The sequence below is a fragment of the Bos javanicus genome, chromosome 15, assembly GCF_032452875.1.
Source record: "Bos javanicus breed banteng chromosome 15, ARS-OSU_banteng_1.0, whole genome shotgun sequence".
NCBI lineage: Eukaryota > Metazoa > Chordata > Mammalia > Artiodactyla > Bovidae > Bos > Bos javanicus.
In genome coordinates, this window is record NC_083882.1 from 77,642,687 (window position 1) to 77,662,046 (window position 19,360).

The window sequence follows — 19,360 nt, forward strand, 5'->3', positions numbered from 1 at the left end:
GCATGGGGAAATGGGACCAGGCTGAGGGTTTATAAGATCAAAGAAGCCTGTCGTGCACCTGATGTTGTGCCTAATACTTAGCCCCGTAACTCAAAGACGTTTAACACTAGGAGAAGGGCAGAGAAATATGCAGCCCCGGCTCTTTCCCACCGTCGGAACGCTAACCCGCTGGCCTTCCGTGGCTGTCCTCGGGTTGGCGCAGTCGTCCTGTGTGTAGCAAAGGAAGCGCGGGATTCGGTCAGTGTTGCGACTTAGAAGTGTGTGGGGATGTAGTCAGTTCCCCTCAGGAAGTCACCCCTTGAGAATTCAAAACACACACATATCCCTTCAAAAACTTTTATTTGTGTGAACAGTTCCTAGCTCTTGATTTATCTTAGAGCTTTTAAAAGAGTAGTGACCTTATATATTTGAGTTTGAAAAAAGTTTCTGCTATTAACCAGAAATAATCCTTTCTACTTCTTTCTGGCTTACTCCTTGGAATAAGCCAAAAATAAAACCAAAGTGTACATATTCTGACGGAGAGATGAAAAACAATGGACGGCACATCCTGAATTCTAGGGTAGACTCTTGCTGGTGAAGGACACCTTCGGTTTAGTCCATTTTTTCCAAGCAACACCTGAAGGAGAACTCTAACACCTAATTCTTTGTGGGAAAATGACCAATGAGCCACTTTGCAGGCTACCAAAAAAAAAAAAAAACAAAAACGGAGACTGGGCATCTTTCCTTCTGTCCCAGGATCAGGGGTGCTTCTATTTAACATTGATCAGGTAGAGAGGGGAGGCTGTGCCTAGGGGTGGAGAAGAGGCTGGCTCTAAGCCATCTGTCCAAAAAAAAAAAAAAAAAAAACGGAGACTGGGCATCTTTCCTTCTGTCCCAGGATCAGGGGTGCTTCTATTTAACATTGATCAGGTAGAGAGGGGAGGCTGTGCCTAGGGGTGGAGAAGAGGCTGGCTCTAAGCCATCTGTAGTGAGTGAGGCTCAAGATTACAAGGGGGTGGCGAACAGGCTGGCCTACTCTCAGTTCTAGCAGCCGGTGAGCAGCAGCAGTCTAAAAAGCCCCAGACAGAACTCTCTTTTAGGAGTTCAGGGAAGGGCTGTGGCGCTGCTTTTCTAACATGTATCAGAAAGTAACATAATACCCCAGTTGGGGGGCCTCGGGGGACTTCTGAGTTTGGATGGGGAGGTGCTGGAAGGAGGGAGGGCAAACGCCAGCCGCTCCTGCCCTCAACAGCCTTAGGCCAACACGAACTGCAAATTGGTCAGCAGCACCTTAATGCCTCTGGTGACAGTTACAGCTGAAGTGGCAGGGTCAAGCTTGTAGGTGTTGGCATCCCCTTTTTTATACGGGTCCCGGAAAACATAGATGCTCCCGTTACAGCTGGCGATCTTCCAGAGGGACGGGGCAGAGCTCCAGGCCTCGGGAAGGCAAAGCCGGGTGAAGCTGTCTAGCAGGGGGTTGTAGCACACCAGGGAGTCCCCCTCGGCCACGATGAACACCAGGTCCTTATGCACAGCCGCGTGCATGCGGCCCGCGAAGGGCAGCACGTAGGGCTTCACGTGGCACTTGTCTGTCTCTGTGTCAAAGCACTGGATGAGTCGGGACGGTTTGGTAAAGAAGTCCAGGTCATTCTCCTCCCCCCCCAGTAAGTAGATGATCCCGTTGAGGTTGGCACCAGCGGCCCCTGACACAGCCACCTCCAGCTGGGTGGTCTCAGTCCAGACATTATCACCCACCCGATAATAGATGACTGCGTTGGAGAGGGTGTCCTGCAGCGTCTTGCCACCCAGGGAATATATGGCGTCCTTCCCTGGCACAGACACCAGGGTGTGCTGGAGTCGGTCTCGGGGCAAAGGTGCACACCACTCCCAGTCCACGGTGGCGTTGTTGCACTTCCACATGCGCCGCGGGATGGACCCTCCCACCACGTACAAGTCTCCGCCATGCTTGCAGGCTGCTGTGATCTGGTGGCACAGGCTGTTTTGGCCACTTACACTAATGGAGTCATCTTCCGCACAGTGTAAGGACACAGCCAACGAGTGGGTACGAGAGGACTCTTTCCCGATCAGGTAAATGTGTACATTCTCCCCAATTTCCTATTGGCGAAATTAAAGTTATAAATGGTGTCTATCAGCTCGAGGCTAAAGGCGCAGCTGAGACGCACACCCTTGCGTCCTGGGCCACACCCTGGATCCTGCTCTGACCCACCCCTTCTAGCTACCGTGTGTCACCCTGACTCTCCTCTGACCACTGTCTTTCAGACACCTTACGTTGGGAGAGAAAACCTGTTACACTCATCCTCCCAGCTTTCTTTGTAACTATGACGAGTTGGTGCTTTGGTCATTAATGCAATGATGAAAGTAGTTCTCTCAAGGAGCTTTGGAGCCCAGAGGCTGCTGGCTTCTAGGCTCATATACATATCCTCCACCCCAGCTCTTATCAGCTTTAAGCCAGAGACTTACTTGCCAGCCATCAAAGAGGCCAAGCTGATAGATGGCTGGAATGCATGGATAGTATGGTGTCCCAACCCTAAAGAAATCTGCCTTACCTTCAAGCTAGTCCTGAGTGACTCTGAAAAAGCCTCTCTTTCTTCTTTATTAAAATTGATCCAGGCTTCTATTGCCTCTGTTGGGTTCTGGGAACATGGAACTCCATCTGCAAGAGTCAGAGGAAAGGTATGGTCAATGGCAGTCTGAGGATCCACAAGGGAAATTTAGAGTCAGTGGCTTCAAAAATGTGAATCTCTTTGTTAGACTACCACCATGTATATATATGTATGTGTGTGTATGAGAAATTAACCTAAAATTGCCCTGTTTTTTTCCTTAATCAAAATGGATGACTTGATATTCTCCTATTTGCCATGGAAGCAATCTACTAGGCTACAAAGCTCACACTTCAAGTACAGTTATACCTCACTTGCAGGATTAGCACTGTTTCCTAAAAGTTGGCCAGTCACTTGAGAAGCTTCTTATTTAGGTGTCTGACTCTTTGCAACCCTATGGACTGTAGTCCGCCAGGCTCCTCTGTCCACGGGATTTTCCAGGCAAGAATACTGGAGTGGGTTGCCATTTCCTACTCCAGGGGATATTCCCAGCTCAGGGATCAAATCCACGTCTCTTGCGTCTCCTGCATTGGTAGGTGGATTTTTTTTTTTTTTTTAACCACTGTGCCACCTGGGAAGCCCCTAACTATCTTGACTCACTGTCAGTTTACTCAGGTAACCAGTCCCACAAACACGTGCCAAGTATAGAAGAGAACACTGATGCACAAGAAAGGTTAGAATATAAATGCAGGTAGCTCCTCACTACCTTTCGTGGCTAAGTGCAGCTTTTTTTTTTAATTCGATATTTGCATATAATGTGGAACGCTGCTTTGGTTTCCTAAGCTCTTCCTCTGGAAGGGCCTGTCTCTGACATTAACTACTAAATGTCAACTCAAGCTCTCTCTCAGAAGATATCTAAGTAAACTCTTATCAAGAATAATAATGTAAACTAGCACCAGGAGTCTGAGGGTACCCTTGTCCTAAAGGAGAACTTTCAGCGGACGTCACACACCCGTGCAGCTAGGCATGACGTTCCCTCTCCCTCTGCTTACCCGAGATGATATCGGTGAGTAGATGGTGGGGCAAGTGAAGAAATTCCTCTGTGCTCTGCAGCTGGGCCAGGTGGGCCTTGGCACAGTGCTTGGCAGCGGTGTAGAGCTCAGGATCACTGTGTCGATCTGCCAGCCACATCACCTGCAGGCAGTTGCCCACCTGCACTGTGCGGGCCAGAAACCGAGAACATTCCTCAAAGAGAGACGTCAGCTGATACATGTCTGACACCTCATAAATCTCCTGCAGCTCCTCCGCTCGGAGTTTCACGGTCCCATGGTAGATATAATCAACCAGGAGCTGGAAGACAGACTCGCTGACATCCTGCAGTACAATCACCCGGTTGTGGGCCTCCTTCAGGTTGGAAGTGAACATGGACCGGAAGAAGCAGCTCTGAGCCGAGAGGACCAATCGGTGGAGCTGAAACTCCCGCCCTTCCACGGAGATGGTGACATCAGCAAAGAGCTCTTCCTCCAAACACAGTTTCATGATGCCCTGGGCCACACGGCCTGAGTGTGACCTATCTTTGAAAGTGTAGTTCACAAAGTAGTTCTCATCCATGGATGCTCCAGGTTCCTCTGGTGATTCCATGGTGGTAGCCAACTTCTCTCTCTGCCAGCTGTCTGTAAAACAACACCACCTTGAGTAACTGAAGGAAGCCACAGTCTATGAATCTAAATGTCCAATTCAGGGAGAGAGAAGGGAAAAGGGAGGAGGGCACCGTCAACCCAGATTAGCCTTAGTCCTGGCCCTGCTAATGACAACTCTGATGATCCCCCTGAACCAAAGCTGGGCTCATTCTCTCACAGTGACATCACATACCTAATAAAATCAAGATTTCCTACGCGAGGTATTTCCCTGAGAAAACACAGAGAACCCCTTTTCCATGATGTAACAAGAGGCTTGGTATTCAGGTCAACATATGAGAGCAAGGGACTGGAGGAAGCCTGTGATTTTAAAAAGTCCAACCAAATAAGCCCTGGACGTAAAACGTGTGGAGGCTCCAGGCAGCAGAACCCGACAAGAAGACCCCTACGTCCTTGCAGCCAGGCTCCTCTTCCCTGGCGCAGGGAATCCAGACCTTACAATATGAGATTCAGCCTGGGACACCTCTCAGCTCCCCATCTGCTCTTTTCTGAGCCTCTCCCTGGCACTTCCCTGCTCGCCCTAATGACTCCCCAAGGCTTCGTCCAGAACGCGAGACGGAGCTCGATCCTTCTCCGGCAAGGGGCCAGAGGCGGCCCATCGCCACGTGCAGTGTCCCCGCTCCACCTGGAGTCGCCCGGGAAACGGTCGCCAGGGAAACCGTTCTTCTCTTCCCCTCCCCCTAGCCTGGCCCGCCGGCCCTCAGCAAAAGCTTAGCTCAGGGAGCGGGGGAGGGGTGTGGAATGTGGAACCCAGACCTCTCGTCCCTTCTTCTCCTCTCATCCGACTGGTTCTTTAGGATCCTTGCCTTCTCTCCAGCCTCTGTCACACCAAGCTAGGGCGGCATTCGCCTCACGGTCTCCCCACCTGCGGGCTTTGCTTTCTCACCTGCCTTCCCTCCTTTCATTCCGAAGCCCGGAACCTGGAACCTCTGCTTCTGGCCCCGCGTCCGCCCGGAAGAACGTCTGATGCACACTTCCGCTTCCGGTCCGTTCCCTTGGGGGGTCCGTGTCCTACGGGCCTGGCCTCGGAGGGGGGGGGGTGGAGGCCTGGTGTACATCCGGGAAACATGGCGGCGGCGGTGGCTCGGGGTTGTTGGCAGAGGCTCGTGGGGTCCGCGGCGCCGGCCAGAGGTGACCAGTGGGCAGCCGGCTGAGGCCCGGGGCAGGAGCGGCGACGCGCCCAGCGGAGGGAGTCCCTCAGGCCTCATCCTGCGCCTCAGTGTCTCTGTCTTCCCATGCAGTGGCCGGGAGACCCTCGGTGCTGTTGCTGCCCGTGAGGCGGGAAAGCTCTGTGGCCGACACGCGCCGTGAGTATGTGCGAGACCGGGCCCTTCTCGGGACTGCAGGCGGGGCCGCGTTCATTCCCTTTGTCAGATGCTTGCTTTGCCCTTGTCCTGGCCCGTCCTTCTCTGCGTCCTCCCGGCAAGCCTTTGCTTGTCCTTGGAGAGCTGACTGCACGCGTCCTTCTTGTGTCCTTGGGCCTGTTACGGCCCTGTTGCCGCTTGTCCATTTCTGTCTCTCTGTCTTGATTAAACTGTAAGCTCTTTAAAATGAGAAGCATAAACTCTGGGCCTCTGAGCCCTGTTATAATAGTAGCTCATGTGAATTGAGTGCTTATTGTATGCCAGGCACCTTGCTAAGCGATTAATGAATGATCATAGTTCCCACAACAATCTTACGAGGTAGATAGTATTATGCTCTTATACGGTAGAGTAGGAAACAGTTCAGAGAGGTTGACCAGGATCACAGCACTAGTAAGTGATAAAGCAGACCTGCCTGCTGCCAAAGGCGCAGAAAACAATTACTCTGCAGCCTATGATTTGTAGTCGCTCCAGTGATTTAGTGTGGCATGAATGAGCGTATGGAGATAAGTTCCAGTCAACATAAGCCGCCTGAGAATCAGGAGACCTGATATTTCCCCCTTTCTGGGCCTCAGTTTCCTGGTCTGTGCCAAAAAAAAAAAAAAAAAGGTTTCAACTACATAATCTGTGAGGACTTTTCAGCCCTGAAGTTCTTAGTTTGAGAACCTACTATGAGCCAGATGTTAAGGAGATACAGAGAATCATAAAAGCCCTAGTTCTCACACTGAAAGAGCTCCTAGTGTGGTAAGAGAACTGAGACCCATGCTGCTTTAGCAGAATTGCAGGCATTGAAAAGGAAGAACTGTGGAGTAGTTTTAAGAAGAAGCAAACACCCCAGCTGTAATAATAGGTGAGTCTTTATGGATCGTGCAGGTAGCATTTCCCCAGCATTTTCATCACTTCCTGTTCCGTGGAAGAGGAACTTTCTATCTTCACCTTTCTCAGGGTTCTACAGGGAGTCCTGACTGGGGAACAGCGTGCCTCACAAGCTCAAGAGACTAAGCAGGGCTCAGTCTGCAGGGCTGCCTGCTGCCTTCTACTTTCCTTTTCAAAATACGCCTTCTCGTTCCAGCCACTGTCAGACCACGGAATGATGTGGCCCACAAGCAGCTCTCAGCTTTTGGAGAGTATGTGGCTGAAATCCTGCCCAAGTATGTCCAGCAAGTTCAGGTAATATTCACTACCGGTGTTTGGATTTGGATCAAGAAAGAGCCATGTTCTCAGGGCATGTGGGAGTGGGCAGCCTGGAATCAAAGTACAGACTCCTGCATCCCAACTTGGTCTTCTCTCTCTGCCTTAAACCAGGAGATTCCAACTGAAGTAGTCTGCTCCGTCTGTAGCTTTGTTCCCTCTCCTCTCCTGTTCTGTGTCGTCAGGTGTCTTGCTTCAATGAGTTAGAGATCTGTATCCATCCTGATGGGGTCATCCCAGTGCTGACTTTCCTCAGGGATCACAGCAACGCACAATTCAAATCCTTGGCTGACTTGACGGCGGTGGACATCCCCACCCGGCAGAACCGTTTCGAGGTCAGTCAGGAGATTTGAGGTTTGGAGCATGAAGGAGGGAAGGGGACAGAACAGTTTCAGGGTGACAGTTGCCTGTGGGAACCGTAGCCGCCTTAGTTTCAGTTCAGGTCAAACAAATACAACACGGCAGTTAACGGGGGTCTCTGAATCAGGGAGACCTTCCGTTTTAGTTGTAGCTTTGCCATTAATAAGCCGTGTGACTTCAAACATTTTGTTTGGTCTCTCTGAACTTTAGTTTTTTTTATGTGCGAAATAAGTATTTTTAAAAAGTGTGAAACCACCTACCTCACAGGGTGGTTGTGAGTATTCACTGAGATAGTTCAGGTAGGTTGCTGGCACACAGTACATTCTCAGTACATTTAGCTGTTGTTGTTTACTCGTCACCTACTCTTTTTGCCAGATCCTGGGATCGAAAGAGAAGTAACACCCAATACCTGCTGCCCTCCAGAAGTCCCCCACACTCTAGTGAGGGAGAAGGACACGGAGAACAGTGTACTGTTGGGGGAGGGAATAGCAGCCCGCTCCAGTGCTCTTGCCTGGGAAACCCCACAGACAGAGGAGCCTGGGGAGCTGCAGTCTCACGGGGCTGCAAGGGTCAGACATGACCGAGCAACTAAACCACCGCCATAAAGTAGATACAGTGACCGTTACTTACACTCCAGAAAAGCCTATGAAAACAAAACAGGTTCAACATATTGATATGTATTTTTTTACAGTTTACTGTAATCACATAATTCATGGGATGTTGTAAGGACACAGGAGGAGCACTTAGCCCACTCTAGAAGGCTTTTATGAAGGGAGAGAGAGAGTTTGTGCTGACTCTTGATGATAATTTGGAGAGCAGGTATTAGTCCCACGGAGGGTGGGGTGGCGGGGAGGAGTTGGGAGACGTCCAGTAGCGTGAGCAGAGATAAGCATGCTGACAGGCTGAGCTAGTGTTGCTTAGGCGTCTGCAAGGAGTTGTGAGTCTTGGAGCATCTTGGGGTTTTGAGCTTCAGGACAGAAGGCAGGTTCACAAGGTGGAACTTTATCCCCTCATTATGGTCCCACTCAAGGACTTCTGTCCCAGACCCCTCAGCCTGTGGTCATCTTGGTCCTCCGGCTCCCTCCATTCTCCCTAGATCGTTTACAACCTGCTCTCTCTGCGCTTCAACTCGCGGATCCGTGTGAAGACCTATACGGACGAGCTAACGCCCATTGAGTCTTCTGTGCCTGTGTACAAGGCCGCCAACTGGTATGAGAGGGAGGTGAGTTTCCGCACGTGGTGGCCCCGCACCTGGGCCAGCTGCGAAACGGACCGGGTTCAGTGGATGCAGTGCAGCCCTCGCCTCTGTGACGGCCAGTCGCCTCTTTCTTCTAGATCTGGGACATGTTTGGAGTCTTCTTTGCTAACCACCCTGATCTAAGAAGAATCCTAACAGACTATGGTTTTGAGGGACATCCTTTCCGGAAAGACTTCCCCCTGTCTGGCTATGTTGAGGTAGGAGCCTTGGAAGTATGAGAGGGAGGGACTGGTAGGGATGCTGGGCAGGAATTATGGCCAGTGGATCGTGGTAGGTTAAGAGCATCAATGCTGCACTCTATCCGAGCTCCACTCTGACAGTTTTCTTATATGCAAAATGGGAACAAGAGTAGCACCTAACAATAGTAGATTTGTAGTAAACTAATTGATGTGTTTAAAACCGGTGTATTGTAAATGCCCAACTGTTGTCACCCGTTGTTTTAATGGCTTTAATGGTCATTTTAATGACCGAAGCAGATTTCAGGACACAATTTGTCACCAGGGTCTGAAAGTGGAGTGTCTCTTTACCCTGCCTGGATCTCTTGAGAAGGCAAGACACTAAATCTTCAGCCCTTGAATTCAGTGCTTTACTCGCCACTGCAGCGTGTTGCAGCTCATTAACAGGAAGGTGGTTTATTGTATATAGACATACATGGTTTCGTAGCAAAGTAACTTTAGAAATGTTGAGGTAGTGGCAATCCAGCCCTTTCTCTTCAGTACCCAGATGCTTCTGTTTTCTTAATGTTTAGCATGGTCCCATTTGCAGCAGCTGATTGTCCTCGCCTTATCCGACTGTTGATTTTCCAGTAACAGAAAAAGTCGTGCCAAGTTTACTACCTTGCATCTTGGCAGTGATAATGCCAAGGCCACCAGGCCTGAACTTAAGTGCTTGTCAGCTTAGGTTTATTCTTTTCAGCCACTGACTTGCTCCCTCATCCTGGGCAAATGCTTACCATCAACTTATAGGGTGTGTGGAGGGAATTCCCTGGCGGTCCAGTGGTTAGGCTTCCATGCTTTCACTGCCATGGGCCTGGGTTTGATCCCTGGTCAGAGAATGAAGGTCTCACCAAAAGGAGTATGTGGATAGGTGGGCAAGGTCCGAAAAGTTCTGGTGGAAGAAGAGCTCAGAGCACAGGATGTAGGGTAACGGGCTGGGAAGCCTGCCTGGGTGATGGCAGAGCTTGAGGTAGAGGCCGTTTTAGATGGTGGTTGGATTGTGACCTAATGGGTAACACAGAGGAGGATGGAGACTTAAAAGAGGCTGGGACGGGAGTCCAGGGCAGAGGAGTAAGGGGGCTGAGGAAAGCTTTGGGAAAGTGGGCCTTTAGTGGCTGTCACAGGCTTTCCTCAATGCTCAAGCCTGCCTTTTTCTTCTCCAGTTACGCTATGACGATGAGGTGAAGCGGGTGGTGGCCGAGCCGGTGGAGTTGGCTCAAGAGTTCCGCAAGTTTGATCTGAACAGCCCGTGGGAGGCTTTCCCTGCCTATCGCCAGCCCCCCGAGAGTCTCAAGCTTGAAGCCGGAGACACGAAACCTGAAGCCAAGTAGTTTCAGGGAAGGCATGTGGATCCTAGAAAGCACCTTACCTATAATTGAATGTCCTGTAAATAAAATCCTACTAGACTCACCACTTTCTGCGTGCTTACCATAAGTAGAAGTGAAGCTTGGACTCAGGAGAGGAGAGAGGGGCAAGCTGGGGTTTTGCTGACTCCCTTAAAGAGACTTCGAAACCGGGAATCTATTTCGATGGGGCTAAATACTGCAGTTGCGGACAGGCTTAACTTGCACGCCTAGATATACTTCTGAGAGATCCTGGAACTGAAATGGAAAGTTCTCACAGTTCACAGGGCTTAGGACGGGTGTGGGGTGGAGTCTCGGCCACTGCTGGAGAAAGCCCTTTGTCACAGCAGACTATCTCGTGGCAGCTGATGGGTCCAGAGAGCCTGTGAAAATAGGGCAACCCTCACCCACCCTCATCCTGTTTAAGCCACAAGGTTCCCAGAACCAGGACGAGCTGCAGCCCATTCTGAACCTTGTGTCCTGCACCCTGACAGCGCATCAGGCCTGGGCTAAGGGAATCTTCCTGGAGTCTGGTCTGAGCTGAGAATGTTGTAAACAAGCAAAGGAGGGTCCCAGTCGGGCCAAAGACAATCAGGAGCTGCTGATCTGTCTCCAGGAAACAAGTACTCCCCATTCCAGCCAGTCTGGGGTCTGTTCAGCCAGTGGCTGAGTGCCTGAGGGGGAAGAGTTCTCTGCCTGTCCAGGGGCCACTCAGCCAGCCCACCAGGCAGCTGGAAGATCAGGCTTTGTGGCTGTTCTTGGCTACTGAGGGGCTTCCTGGAGGCTGGGCCAGGCTGTACTGGGCCAGACTGAATGTCAGTCTAGAGCCAGTTGCAGTGTTTTGGGGGTGAGGACAGATAGTAAGGCAGTCTTACTGCCTGGGGTCTCGCCTACCTCTTTGGGAGGGCCAAGCCTGAGCTGTTTGCTACCAAATGCCTTTTTCTATTAACTAAGCATCCCGCCCATCTGGGCAGGAATAGGCTTAGGGCCTGACAAGCTGGGAGCCAGGCTCCTACTGCCAACAACCAGATTCCACATTTCTCTGGGATGGAAAGAGCCCCTAGGAAGCCAGAGCCAGCCCCTCCCTGTTGAGCTCTGAAGACCGACACGCAACGCAGGGAGCAGCTGGAGCAGCCTAGTGGAAAGTTGGAGCCCCAGTGTGTGCCAGGCAGATGGAGGTGCAGAGAGACGCCGCGAAGAATAAGACTCAGAGGGCCTGGTGGGGCATGGCCGGGACAATGCAGTTCCTGGCTTGGCTGACAGTAACCATTTGTCTCCTCCCCGGGGTGACTACAACCTACCACCATGCAGGTACCCGGGCCTTAGGGTGGGGTGGAGGGAGCTAAGGAAGGCTGCTGGCTGACAGCAGTCACACTTGGTCCTATCTGAGTCCAGCAGGGCTTAGGAACTGTGGGTGTGATAGCTGCTAGGCTGCCCTGTGCTGCAGAGTGGGGGACGGAATGATGTGGGCCTCACTCAGAACCAGAAAGGTCCAGGTGAAGTGAGGGTGGTTCGCCCTCGGTGCTCTCAACGAGCCTTGGGCTTCTTCTGGCTGATGTGCAAAGCAGGACCTCCTGAACTGCCCTGGGCTTAGGGCAGACATTCCAAGGGTTAGGCAGCACCGCAGAGAGATGCGGAAGCTGCGGCAGGCATCCTGCTTTGCCTGGCCTCCTGTCTTGTAGTCACTTACTGAGGAGCGGGAAAGGACTAGGTCCTTCTCAAAGGGGTCTTCACCTTTGGGGAGGGTCACTGGCACTGTTTCAGGTCACGTGGTCCCCAGATGATGATAGGGAGGGGTAATGGGAAGGGAAGTGTCTTGTGACTCGTTGGGCTGGAGCTCTTGGCCAGGGGAACTGTAGAAGTTCGAGGAGGAGTCATGGACATTTGCCGAGATGGTATCTGGGTTTGGGATGACGCCTGGGAGAGTGAATGTCTATGTGCATGTGTGTAGGGGGAGGTGGACATGGGGTGGCATTCCTCTTCTTTTGTAGATAGAAGAGCTTCTGGGCACTCCTACCAGGCAGCTCAGGGGCAGTCTGGGGATGCTGGGGTGTTCTGGGTGGAGCTTGGCAGGGCCCTGACTCCTCTCTGCTGCCCCAGGGCAGCCCATGGACAGCACCAGCGTGGGAGGTGGCCCGAAGGAGCCAGAGGCCCCGGAAGTGATGTTCGAGGTCTTTCCTCCAGCCTGGGAATGTGGGGGTGGGAGTACCAGTGGTCCCCGAGCTCAGGGTCGGGAAGGGGGATGCCTCAAGCTGGGGCTGCTGGGGGAGGGGGCAGCCCAGCATGGGTCCTACTGCCTGCTTGTGGCCCCCGGCACACTACTGCTCGCTGACCTGCTCCCTAGGCCCCAGCCTGCCCCTTACGTGGCTCCCCTTGCAGCTGCTCTGGGCGGGGCTGGAGCTGGATATCGTGGGGCAGCTGCACCTCCAGGACGAGGAACTGGCATCCACACGTCCAGGCCGCCGGCTCAGGCTCCTCCTGCAGCACCAGGTGCCCAGGGACTTGGAGGGCGCTGAGCAGCGGCTGCAGCAGCTCCAGGACCTGCGGAAGGGACCTCCTCTTAGCCCTTGGGACTTTGAACATCTGCTCCTCACAGGCGTGTCCTGTGTCTACCGGCTCCATGTGGCTAGCGAGGCCGAGGAGAGAGGCCGCTGGGCCCAGGTCTTCACCCTCCTGGCACAGGAAACACTCTGGGACCTGTGCAAGGGCTTCTGCCCCCAGGGCCAGCCCCCTTCTCTAGGGCTCTGGGCCTCCATCGTTGACTCCTTCCCCTAACCCTCCCCTTTTGCTTGCCATCCCTCTTTCCTCCTCTCCCCCCATCCCCAACCTGAGCCAGATCCACCTTTGGCAGGGGCTTCCATCTGGCACCGGGTTCTTCCCACTGTGTTCGGGTCTCTGGGCTTGCCTTGTATAACTGGACCCCAGTCTACCCCTCCCCCATCTTCTTCCTCGGGCCCAGGTTCTGGGTTCCAGACGGGCAGGCACAGACCTAAGGGCAGGACTTGCAGGCAGTGTGTGTGTGTGTGTTTGAAAAGTGTGTTTAAGAGATGCTGAAAAGGAAGCTCCCAAGTAAGGCCAGGTCAGACCCTCCAACTCCTACCCCGGCAGCCCAGGTAACTTCTAAGTGCCCAGTCTTATGTAGATACCTCTTTTAAACCCAATCGAGGCTCTGGGGGTCCCTAAGTTGCCCAAGTATCCTATCTGGGCTAGAAGAATAGACTGGACATTTTTAGTTCAGTCTGTTGGAAGAATGAGGGGAAGCAGGTGGAGGAACATTATCTTTTGGGGGGCAGGGAAGTGAGAAACGTTCTTTTGGTCCATCTCAACAAGGCTCAGAGAAGGGGATGAGGTTGGGAGGAGATTGAGGCTGGCTGGAGTGTTTCTGATCCTGTGTAGCTCATCCCATAAAATGTTCTGTTCTGGCCTCCTGGAGCCCTGTGTCGTTCTGTGTCAGATAACAAACCCCCCTCCCCATCCTGGGAAGGCAGGAATCAGGGCAACCAGATACCAGCTGCCTTTCCCATTCACCACCGCCCATACCGGGAGCCAGAATGTACCGTTTCCTTGAATCCCATACACCCAGTGAGGCCGGGGTGTTGTCCCTTGCCACAAAAAAGGAACTAGATGGGCCCTAAAAATCACATCGGAGTTCAACGGGGAAGAGCTACAGGGACCGACTAAAGACGGACATGGAGGGGAGACCCACGCGGAGTTAGACAAGAAGGGTCCAATCAAATTCTCACCTCCTCGCTCGCCCAGGGAGAATCCTGCCCTCGGCCTGCCGACCCCGCACCGGGGTGGTCCCTCTTCTCCCGCCCCGCCCCAAGACAACAGCGTCGCAGTAAGGACAAAGCGCAGGACCCTGGCAGACAGGAGCCGGCGCAGGCCCACTTTATTGGCAGAGTTCGCCACGCGCGGCGGGCCGTCATGCTCGCGCCGGCGGGGCGTTCGGGCCGCGGGTCCGGCCTCGGCATGCACGCCCCCGACCCCACCCCACCCCACCCCGAGCGGCTCTCCGGGTTGGGGTTCAGAGCTCGGGCGGCCCGAGGCCCGGCGGGCCGGCGGGCGGGAGGTCGGGGTACACCAGGAAGCCGGAGAAGGTGATGTACTTGCCGTGGTTGCTGTAGGCGCCGTAGCCGTCGCGGTCGTGGCTGAGCAGCCAGACGGCGTCGCCACGCCGCAGCGCCAGCATCACGCTCTGGCTCTGCATCTCGCGGCGCCGCGACGCGCCGTCGTCGTAGATCATGGCCTGCACCTCGTCGCGGTTCTTCATCAGCTTCACCGACAGCGTCTTGCGCGGCAGCTTGCCCAGCGTGAAGGAGAAGAAGTAGGCGCCGGGCAGGCGGCAGCGGAACACGCCGGCCGCCGCGTCGAAGTCGCCGCCGATGTTGACCAGCTCGGTGTCGAAGGCCAGCGGCCGGTGGCGCGGCCCGGGGCCCGCGTCCGAGCCCACCAGGCTGCGCGTGCGCGCCGCCGAGAAGGCCGAGCGCGGCTCCGCGGGCGCGGGCGGCCCCCCGCGCGCGGGCGCGTCGGCGTCGGCGTACACCAGGTAGCCGCTGAAGGTGGCGCCCGGCGCGCCCAGCGCGTAGCGCGGGGCGCCGTGCAGCCGCAGCCACACCGAGTCGCCGTAGTCGAGCTGCAGCATGGCGCTCTGGCTGGCGGCGCGGCGCGTGCCCGGCCGCCGCTGCTCGTCGAAGGCCAGCGCCTGCACCTCGTCGCGGTTGCGCACCAGCATCACCGACAGGCTCTTGTGCGGCGCCTTGCCCGCCGTGAAGGAGAAGAAGTAGGCGCCCGGCACGCGGCAGCGGAACTGGCCGGTGGCCGGGTCGAAGTCGCCCCCGACGTTCACGTACACCTTGTCGAAGGTCACCGCCATCTCCGACGTGCCCTCCAGCGGGGTGGTGCGCGCCGCCGAGAAGGCCGAGCGCAGCTCCGCGGACCCCGGGGCCGGGCCCGGAGCCCCGTAGGCCGCCGGGCTCAGCAGGCCCAGCAGCAGTAGCAGCATGGCGCCTGGGACGGGAGGCACGAGAGGGAGGGAGATGAGGGTTTTGGCGGGGCGGCCGGGGGCCGGGTCCCCCTGCACAGCCCCGCCTTGGCCCACAAATCGGACTTCTGGTTTTCTACACACCGAGACTGGCTCAGAGGTTCTCAAAAGTTAAGTGGGCCTCGGTGTCACCTGGAGGGCCTGTTAAAACACATTGTTGGCCTGCACCCCTGCCTCGCCTGGGATGTGCTGTGCTTAGTCACTCAGTCGTGTCCGTCTCTTTGTGACCCCATGAACAGTAGCCCACCAGGCTCTTCTGTTCATTGGATTCTCCAGGCAAGAATACTGGAGTGGGTTGCCATTTCCTTCTCCACTTGTCTAGGATGAGGCCTGAGAATTTCCATTGCTCACAGGTTCCCAGGCAATGCAGAGATGCTGCTCGTCCAGGGACCACAGTTTGTGAACAATCAGATCAGTGGCTTGTTTTTTCGTTTTTTTTGTAACCAAACCCCTTTGTGTGAAATTTCGCAGACAGATACCAGTGGAAATGCTCAGGTTCAAGGGTCCTAATGCCCTGTCTGCTGCGCTTGCCACGTGCCCTCCTCCTTGACACCCAGGAGCCCTGGAAACACAGAAGGTGGTCAGGACGCCGTGGGGTTATCTTCAGCTTCCAATTGGCTACATTTTCCTGGTCTGTTCCATGGCCCTTAGCATGCCCCTCACTCAGGCACTGGCTGTCTGTACTGGCATCCTCCTTGATGGCTGCTGTTTAAACCTCCATCTTGGCAGGAAATAGCTGCTCCCTGACCTGACTCATTGAAAAGACCCTGATGCTGGGAAAGATTGAAGGCAGGAGGAGAAGGGGACGACAGAGGATGAGATGGTTGGATGGCATCACCGACTCAAAGTATATGAGTTTGAGTAAGCTCCAGGAGTTGGTGATGGACAAGGAGGCCTGGCATGCTGCAGTCCATGGGGTTGCAAAGAGTTGGACACGACTGAGCGACTGAACTGAACTGACCCCTTTCCTGGCCTCTGACCCAGTCAAGGGTCAGCTCCCACACTGGACCTCCAGAATCACCAGGGGCCCTTCTTGGGCTGAAGAGGTCAGAACAGTTGGGTTTTGAGGTAGTTCCCTCCCTCCACAAAATCAGAGTAAGAAGAAAAAGGGACTCTTTCCTCTGGGCTTGGGGGTTGGTCCCTGAGGGGAAAGAGAGAGCCAGGGGCTGCTAGGGATACAGTGGGAGAGCGGTTCCAGCGGGCTTCGCCAGGTCTGTGAGGTCAGCAGCTCGGTTCCTCGGTAGGAGCAGTGGGGTGTACAAGACTGGCAGCTAAACCTGGGCTCAGGTCCTGGCGCTGCTCCTCTACATGCTGTGAAACCTTAGGCAAGTTCCCGAATGTCTCCAGGCATGGCCCCTTCTGTTTAAACTGGGGGAGGATATCCGCCTAACTAGCTTACTGAGGATGCTCTGAGATAGCAGGTGTGAGTACCTCTGTTGGATGGCAGTGCAGTCGATTTTGGGGGAAAACTGATCTGATCAAGTGTTTTTGTTTTTTTTTAACCTAATTTTTAAAAATTATATTGGAGTATAGTTGATGATCAAGTTCTTGACACAAGGGGTTAGAGTTCAGTAACCCTTACCCCTGGAAGCTTGGTGAAGGCACTACTTGACTCAGGATTACCTCCTGGAAGATAGGGAGATGCTTCCTCCATAATGCTTCCTAGTAGGGCACTGGCTTTGGGGACTGAATTCCCTGAAGCCCTGAAGTGGAGGCAAAGTGGGAAAGAAAATGAGCTGGCAACAGCCTAGGATGTGGGCTTCACAGGAAATGCCCGGGGAGCGTGTGTGCCTTTGTGTCGCTTAGAGATGCTGGGGGCCTGCCAAGAAGGAGTGCCAGGAGCAGGCGTACAGATGCGCTGCACTCAACAAGGACGTTCACCTGAAGGCAGGTGGGCGCTGGAGTGCGGCCTGCATCCTATTTGCCCAACTGTGTGGAACTGCTGCAGCTGGGCAAAGTGCGCCTTTTTCTGCTTCTCATAAGAAAGACCCCCAAGTCCCTAGCCCAGCTGAACACTCTCCTTCCAGAGACAGTACCTTTTCTCATTCTTACGAAGGTGCCCCTTGGGCTAGCCAGTCGCTTGTTGAGGGCAGCGGTGGGGGGAGTGGGGGTCCCTGCAGCAGTGAAGATTGCATCTCACAGTACTCATCACAATCCCTTTCCCAGGGCACTTCTTTCACCCATCTGGGTGTCACAGCTAACCTGCAAGACGGGTGGGCCCTCTCCCATTTTACAGGGGAGAAAGCTGAGGTCCAACCAGGGGAAGCGTTTTGGCCCAAGGTCACCCATGGAGCCCTGAGGCAAGCCTTGAATGGAGGTCTTTTGGCTCCAAATTCAGTGTGCTTTCCTCTCCACCACCTTTCCTTTCTAAACGTAGACATGTCCAGCCAACCTGTTATCTGCCTCAGTTTCCCTTTTTGCAAAAATAGGAGGGGAGAGAAGTGGACTGAGTCTTGGGATCTAGGGCGAAGGGGGAAGAAAGCAAAACCAACCCCCAAAACTAACGTTTTTGTCTCCTGGGAATATGGGAGCGTCGCAACTCTTCCTGACCGTGCGGCTCTCCTAGCAGGTCTTGCCCCGGGAGCATCTGCCCACTGGACCGTTGGTAATCTCCCTTCTGCGCCTGGTGCACCCTGCCAGTGCCAGAGGGTCTTCCTGTGTGTTTGGTACCCGGCACTGCCCATTTCTCAGATCCCTAGGTCCCCATCCTTCCCTAAGCCCCCTTCCCGGAGCAGGTCAGAGGTGAGAGGGTGTCAGGTGGGCGTCACAGCTCCAGGGAAGGAAATGGCTGTTCCTGGCTTCGTGCAGGTGAGGCTCAAAACAATCATCTTCAAAGAGAAAAAAAATCGAGGACACGGTGCGCTGGACAGAGCCCCGGAACCGACCGTGGAGATGCAGCCATGCCAGGCTAAGGGGATTCCAGAGACCCTCCCAGCGAACCCCACTCCCCAGTCACCCCCTCCCTCAAGCTCTGCCCAAAGCGCCCTCTCCACCTACCTTGAAAGCCCCTCGGGCTCCCAAGAAGATGAGTCCCCCTTTCACGGAAGAAGCCAATTAATCCTTTCTCATTAAAAAAAGGGAAAAAAATCCCTCAGAAAATGGTACCTTAGACCCTCTCTCCCCCAGACCTTCCTTCATCCATCCTTTAGGATGAAAAGCCCTTGAGCCTCTTTCATGGAAGAAGCTCCCAGATCCTCCTTTCAGGGGAAAAAAAAAAAAAAAAGGATTCAATTCCCGGCCCCCGCTTCCCGTCAAGGAGAAAGCCTGGCTCCCCGCGCCCCAGAGCAGCTCTCACCTGGCTGGGGGCGGCGGTCGCTCGGGTTCGCTCCGCGCCCGCGATCCGGCTCCGGGCTGCGGGCGGGCGCCGGGCTGCGCACTGGCCGCCCGCGCTGCGGCGGGGCCGGGCCTGGCGCGGGCGGCGGCGCCGGGGGCGGGCGGGGCGCGGGGACCCCGGGGTGGGTGGGCGCGGGGCGGCGAGGGAAAGAGGACTGCTGAAGAGCGAGCCGCCGGGCCCGCGCGGGGAGAGGCGGGCAGGGGGAGAGAGGGAGGGGCGCGCCGAGCGCCGGGGCCCAGGGGCACCGCACAGAGGCCCCCCGCGCGGGCCGCGCGAGCGCCGGCCTCGTCCTCCTCCGTGACCTCCCTCGGGCTTCAGCCTCTGGGTGTGCAGAGCAGGCATCAGGAATCCAAGTTAGCAGATGGGGAAACTGAGGCAGAGGCCGATTCCCCCACCCCCACCCCCGCCCCCAGTCCCGGGGTGGCTCGGGGCTGTCTAGAGACCCAGCCTCCTCCCTGGTTGGAGGAGAGGGGGCTGGAGCGGGGCGCGGAGACTGGACTAGCCTCGGGGCTGCAAGGGCAGCGGGAGGGGAGAGCGAGTTCGGTGGGGACAGATGTCCAGGCTCAAGGGAGGGGAGAGGGTCTTCGAGAAGAGGAGGATAAATGGGTCAGTGCTGCCAGGAAAGGAGGGGCTTACAGTGACCGCGTTTTCTTCCTCCCCTCCAAATCGGAAAAGGCCATGGTTGGTTAGGAAGGAAGGAGGAAGACCAAACTCCCAGGCATCAGAGGGTCAGCCTGGGGGGCGTCCCCGGGGAGGGGGGGGCGACGCAGGAGGGGTGTCCTTGCAGAATTGCCTTGTGGCGGGAAGGCTGCGTTCACAGCATCTGCAAGGAGGGAAGGGGTTGAGAAAGGCGATGGAAGGCCTCAAGGGGCCTGTGTGCAGAGGGACACTGACACCCGGCCTAGCTGGGCCCGGTGGGCAGGACCCAGCAGGACCCCCGGGCTGGGAGCAACTGCCGTCCCACCGCGGCATTCACCGGGGCCCTTCCACAGCTTCCACCCTGGACTCTGACCCCAC

The 19,360-nt window shown here is 55.1% G+C and overlaps 4 protein-coding genes across 9 annotated transcripts; 2 read left to right on the forward strand and 2 right to left on the reverse strand.

The window, feature by feature from the left end:
• Window positions 1-828: 828 nt before the first annotated feature.
• KBTBD4 (kelch repeat and BTB domain containing 4) lies at window positions 829-5,206 on the reverse strand. Of its 3 annotated transcripts, none has more exons than XM_061381461.1 (4): window positions 5,124-5,206; window positions 3,593-4,213; window positions 2,547-2,653; window positions 829-2,094 (listed from the first exon to the last, which is right to left on the reverse strand). In XM_061381461.1, exons 1-4 carry the CDS (start codon window positions 5,140-5,142, stop codon window positions 1,234-1,236), a joined length of 1,608 nt encoding a protein of 535 aa, XP_061237445.1. In that variant the 5' UTR covers window positions 5,143-5,206; the 3' UTR covers window positions 829-1,233. The 3 variants fall into 3 exon arrangements, with proteins under 3 accessions (XP_061237445.1, XP_061237446.1, XP_061237447.1); XM_061381462.1 differs by lacking the exon at window positions 5,124-5,206 and adding an exon at window positions 4,994-5,082; XM_061381463.1 differs by lacking the exon at window positions 5,124-5,206 and adding an exon at window positions 4,413-4,859.
• NDUFS3 (NADH:ubiquinone oxidoreductase core subunit S3) lies at window positions 5,138-10,035 on the forward strand. Of its 2 annotated transcripts, none has more exons than XM_061381487.1 (7): window positions 5,138-5,222; window positions 5,479-5,544; window positions 6,671-6,768; window positions 6,975-7,124; window positions 8,246-8,371; window positions 8,485-8,604; window positions 9,786-10,035. In XM_061381487.1, the coding sequence occupies exons 1-7, from the start codon at window positions 5,204-5,206 to the stop codon at window positions 9,951-9,953; spliced, it is 747 nt and encodes a 248-aa protein (XP_061237471.1). In that variant the 5' UTR covers window positions 5,138-5,203; the 3' UTR covers window positions 9,954-10,035. The 2 variants fall into 2 exon arrangements, with proteins under 2 accessions (XP_061237471.1, XP_061237470.1); XM_061381486.1 differs by lacking the exon at window positions 5,138-5,222 and adding an exon at window positions 5,296-5,368.
• Window positions 10,036-10,135: 100 nt separating this feature from the next.
• Window positions 10,136-13,389, forward strand: FAM180B (family with sequence similarity 180 member B). 2 transcript variants are annotated; one of them, XM_061381488.1, is made up of 3 exons: window positions 10,136-11,276; window positions 12,066-12,136; window positions 12,345-13,389. In XM_061381488.1, the coding sequence occupies exons 1-3, from the start codon at window positions 11,138-11,140 to the stop codon at window positions 12,738-12,740; spliced, it is 606 nt and encodes a 201-aa protein (XP_061237472.1). In that variant the 5' UTR covers window positions 10,136-11,137; the 3' UTR covers window positions 12,741-13,389. The 2 variants fall into 2 exon arrangements, with proteins under 2 accessions (XP_061237472.1, XP_061237473.1); XM_061381489.1 differs by lacking the exon at window positions 12,066-12,136.
• A 563-nt stretch (window positions 13,390-13,952) lies between these two features.
• Window positions 13,953-18,414, reverse strand: C1QTNF4 (C1q and TNF related 4). Of its 2 annotated transcripts, none has more exons than XM_061381483.1 (3): window positions 18,305-18,414; window positions 18,007-18,073; window positions 13,953-14,975 (listed from the first exon to the last, which is right to left on the reverse strand). In XM_061381483.1, the coding sequence occupies exon 3, from the start codon at window positions 14,968-14,970 to the stop codon at window positions 13,993-13,995; it is 978 nt and encodes a 325-aa protein (XP_061237467.1). In that variant the 5' UTR covers window positions 14,971-14,975; window positions 18,007-18,073; window positions 18,305-18,414; the 3' UTR covers window positions 13,953-13,992. The 2 variants fall into 2 exon arrangements, with proteins under 2 accessions (XP_061237467.1, XP_061237468.1); XM_061381484.1 differs by having other exon boundaries at window positions 18,007-18,069; window positions 18,305-18,386.
• Between the last annotated feature and the right edge of the window lie 946 nt (window positions 18,415-19,360).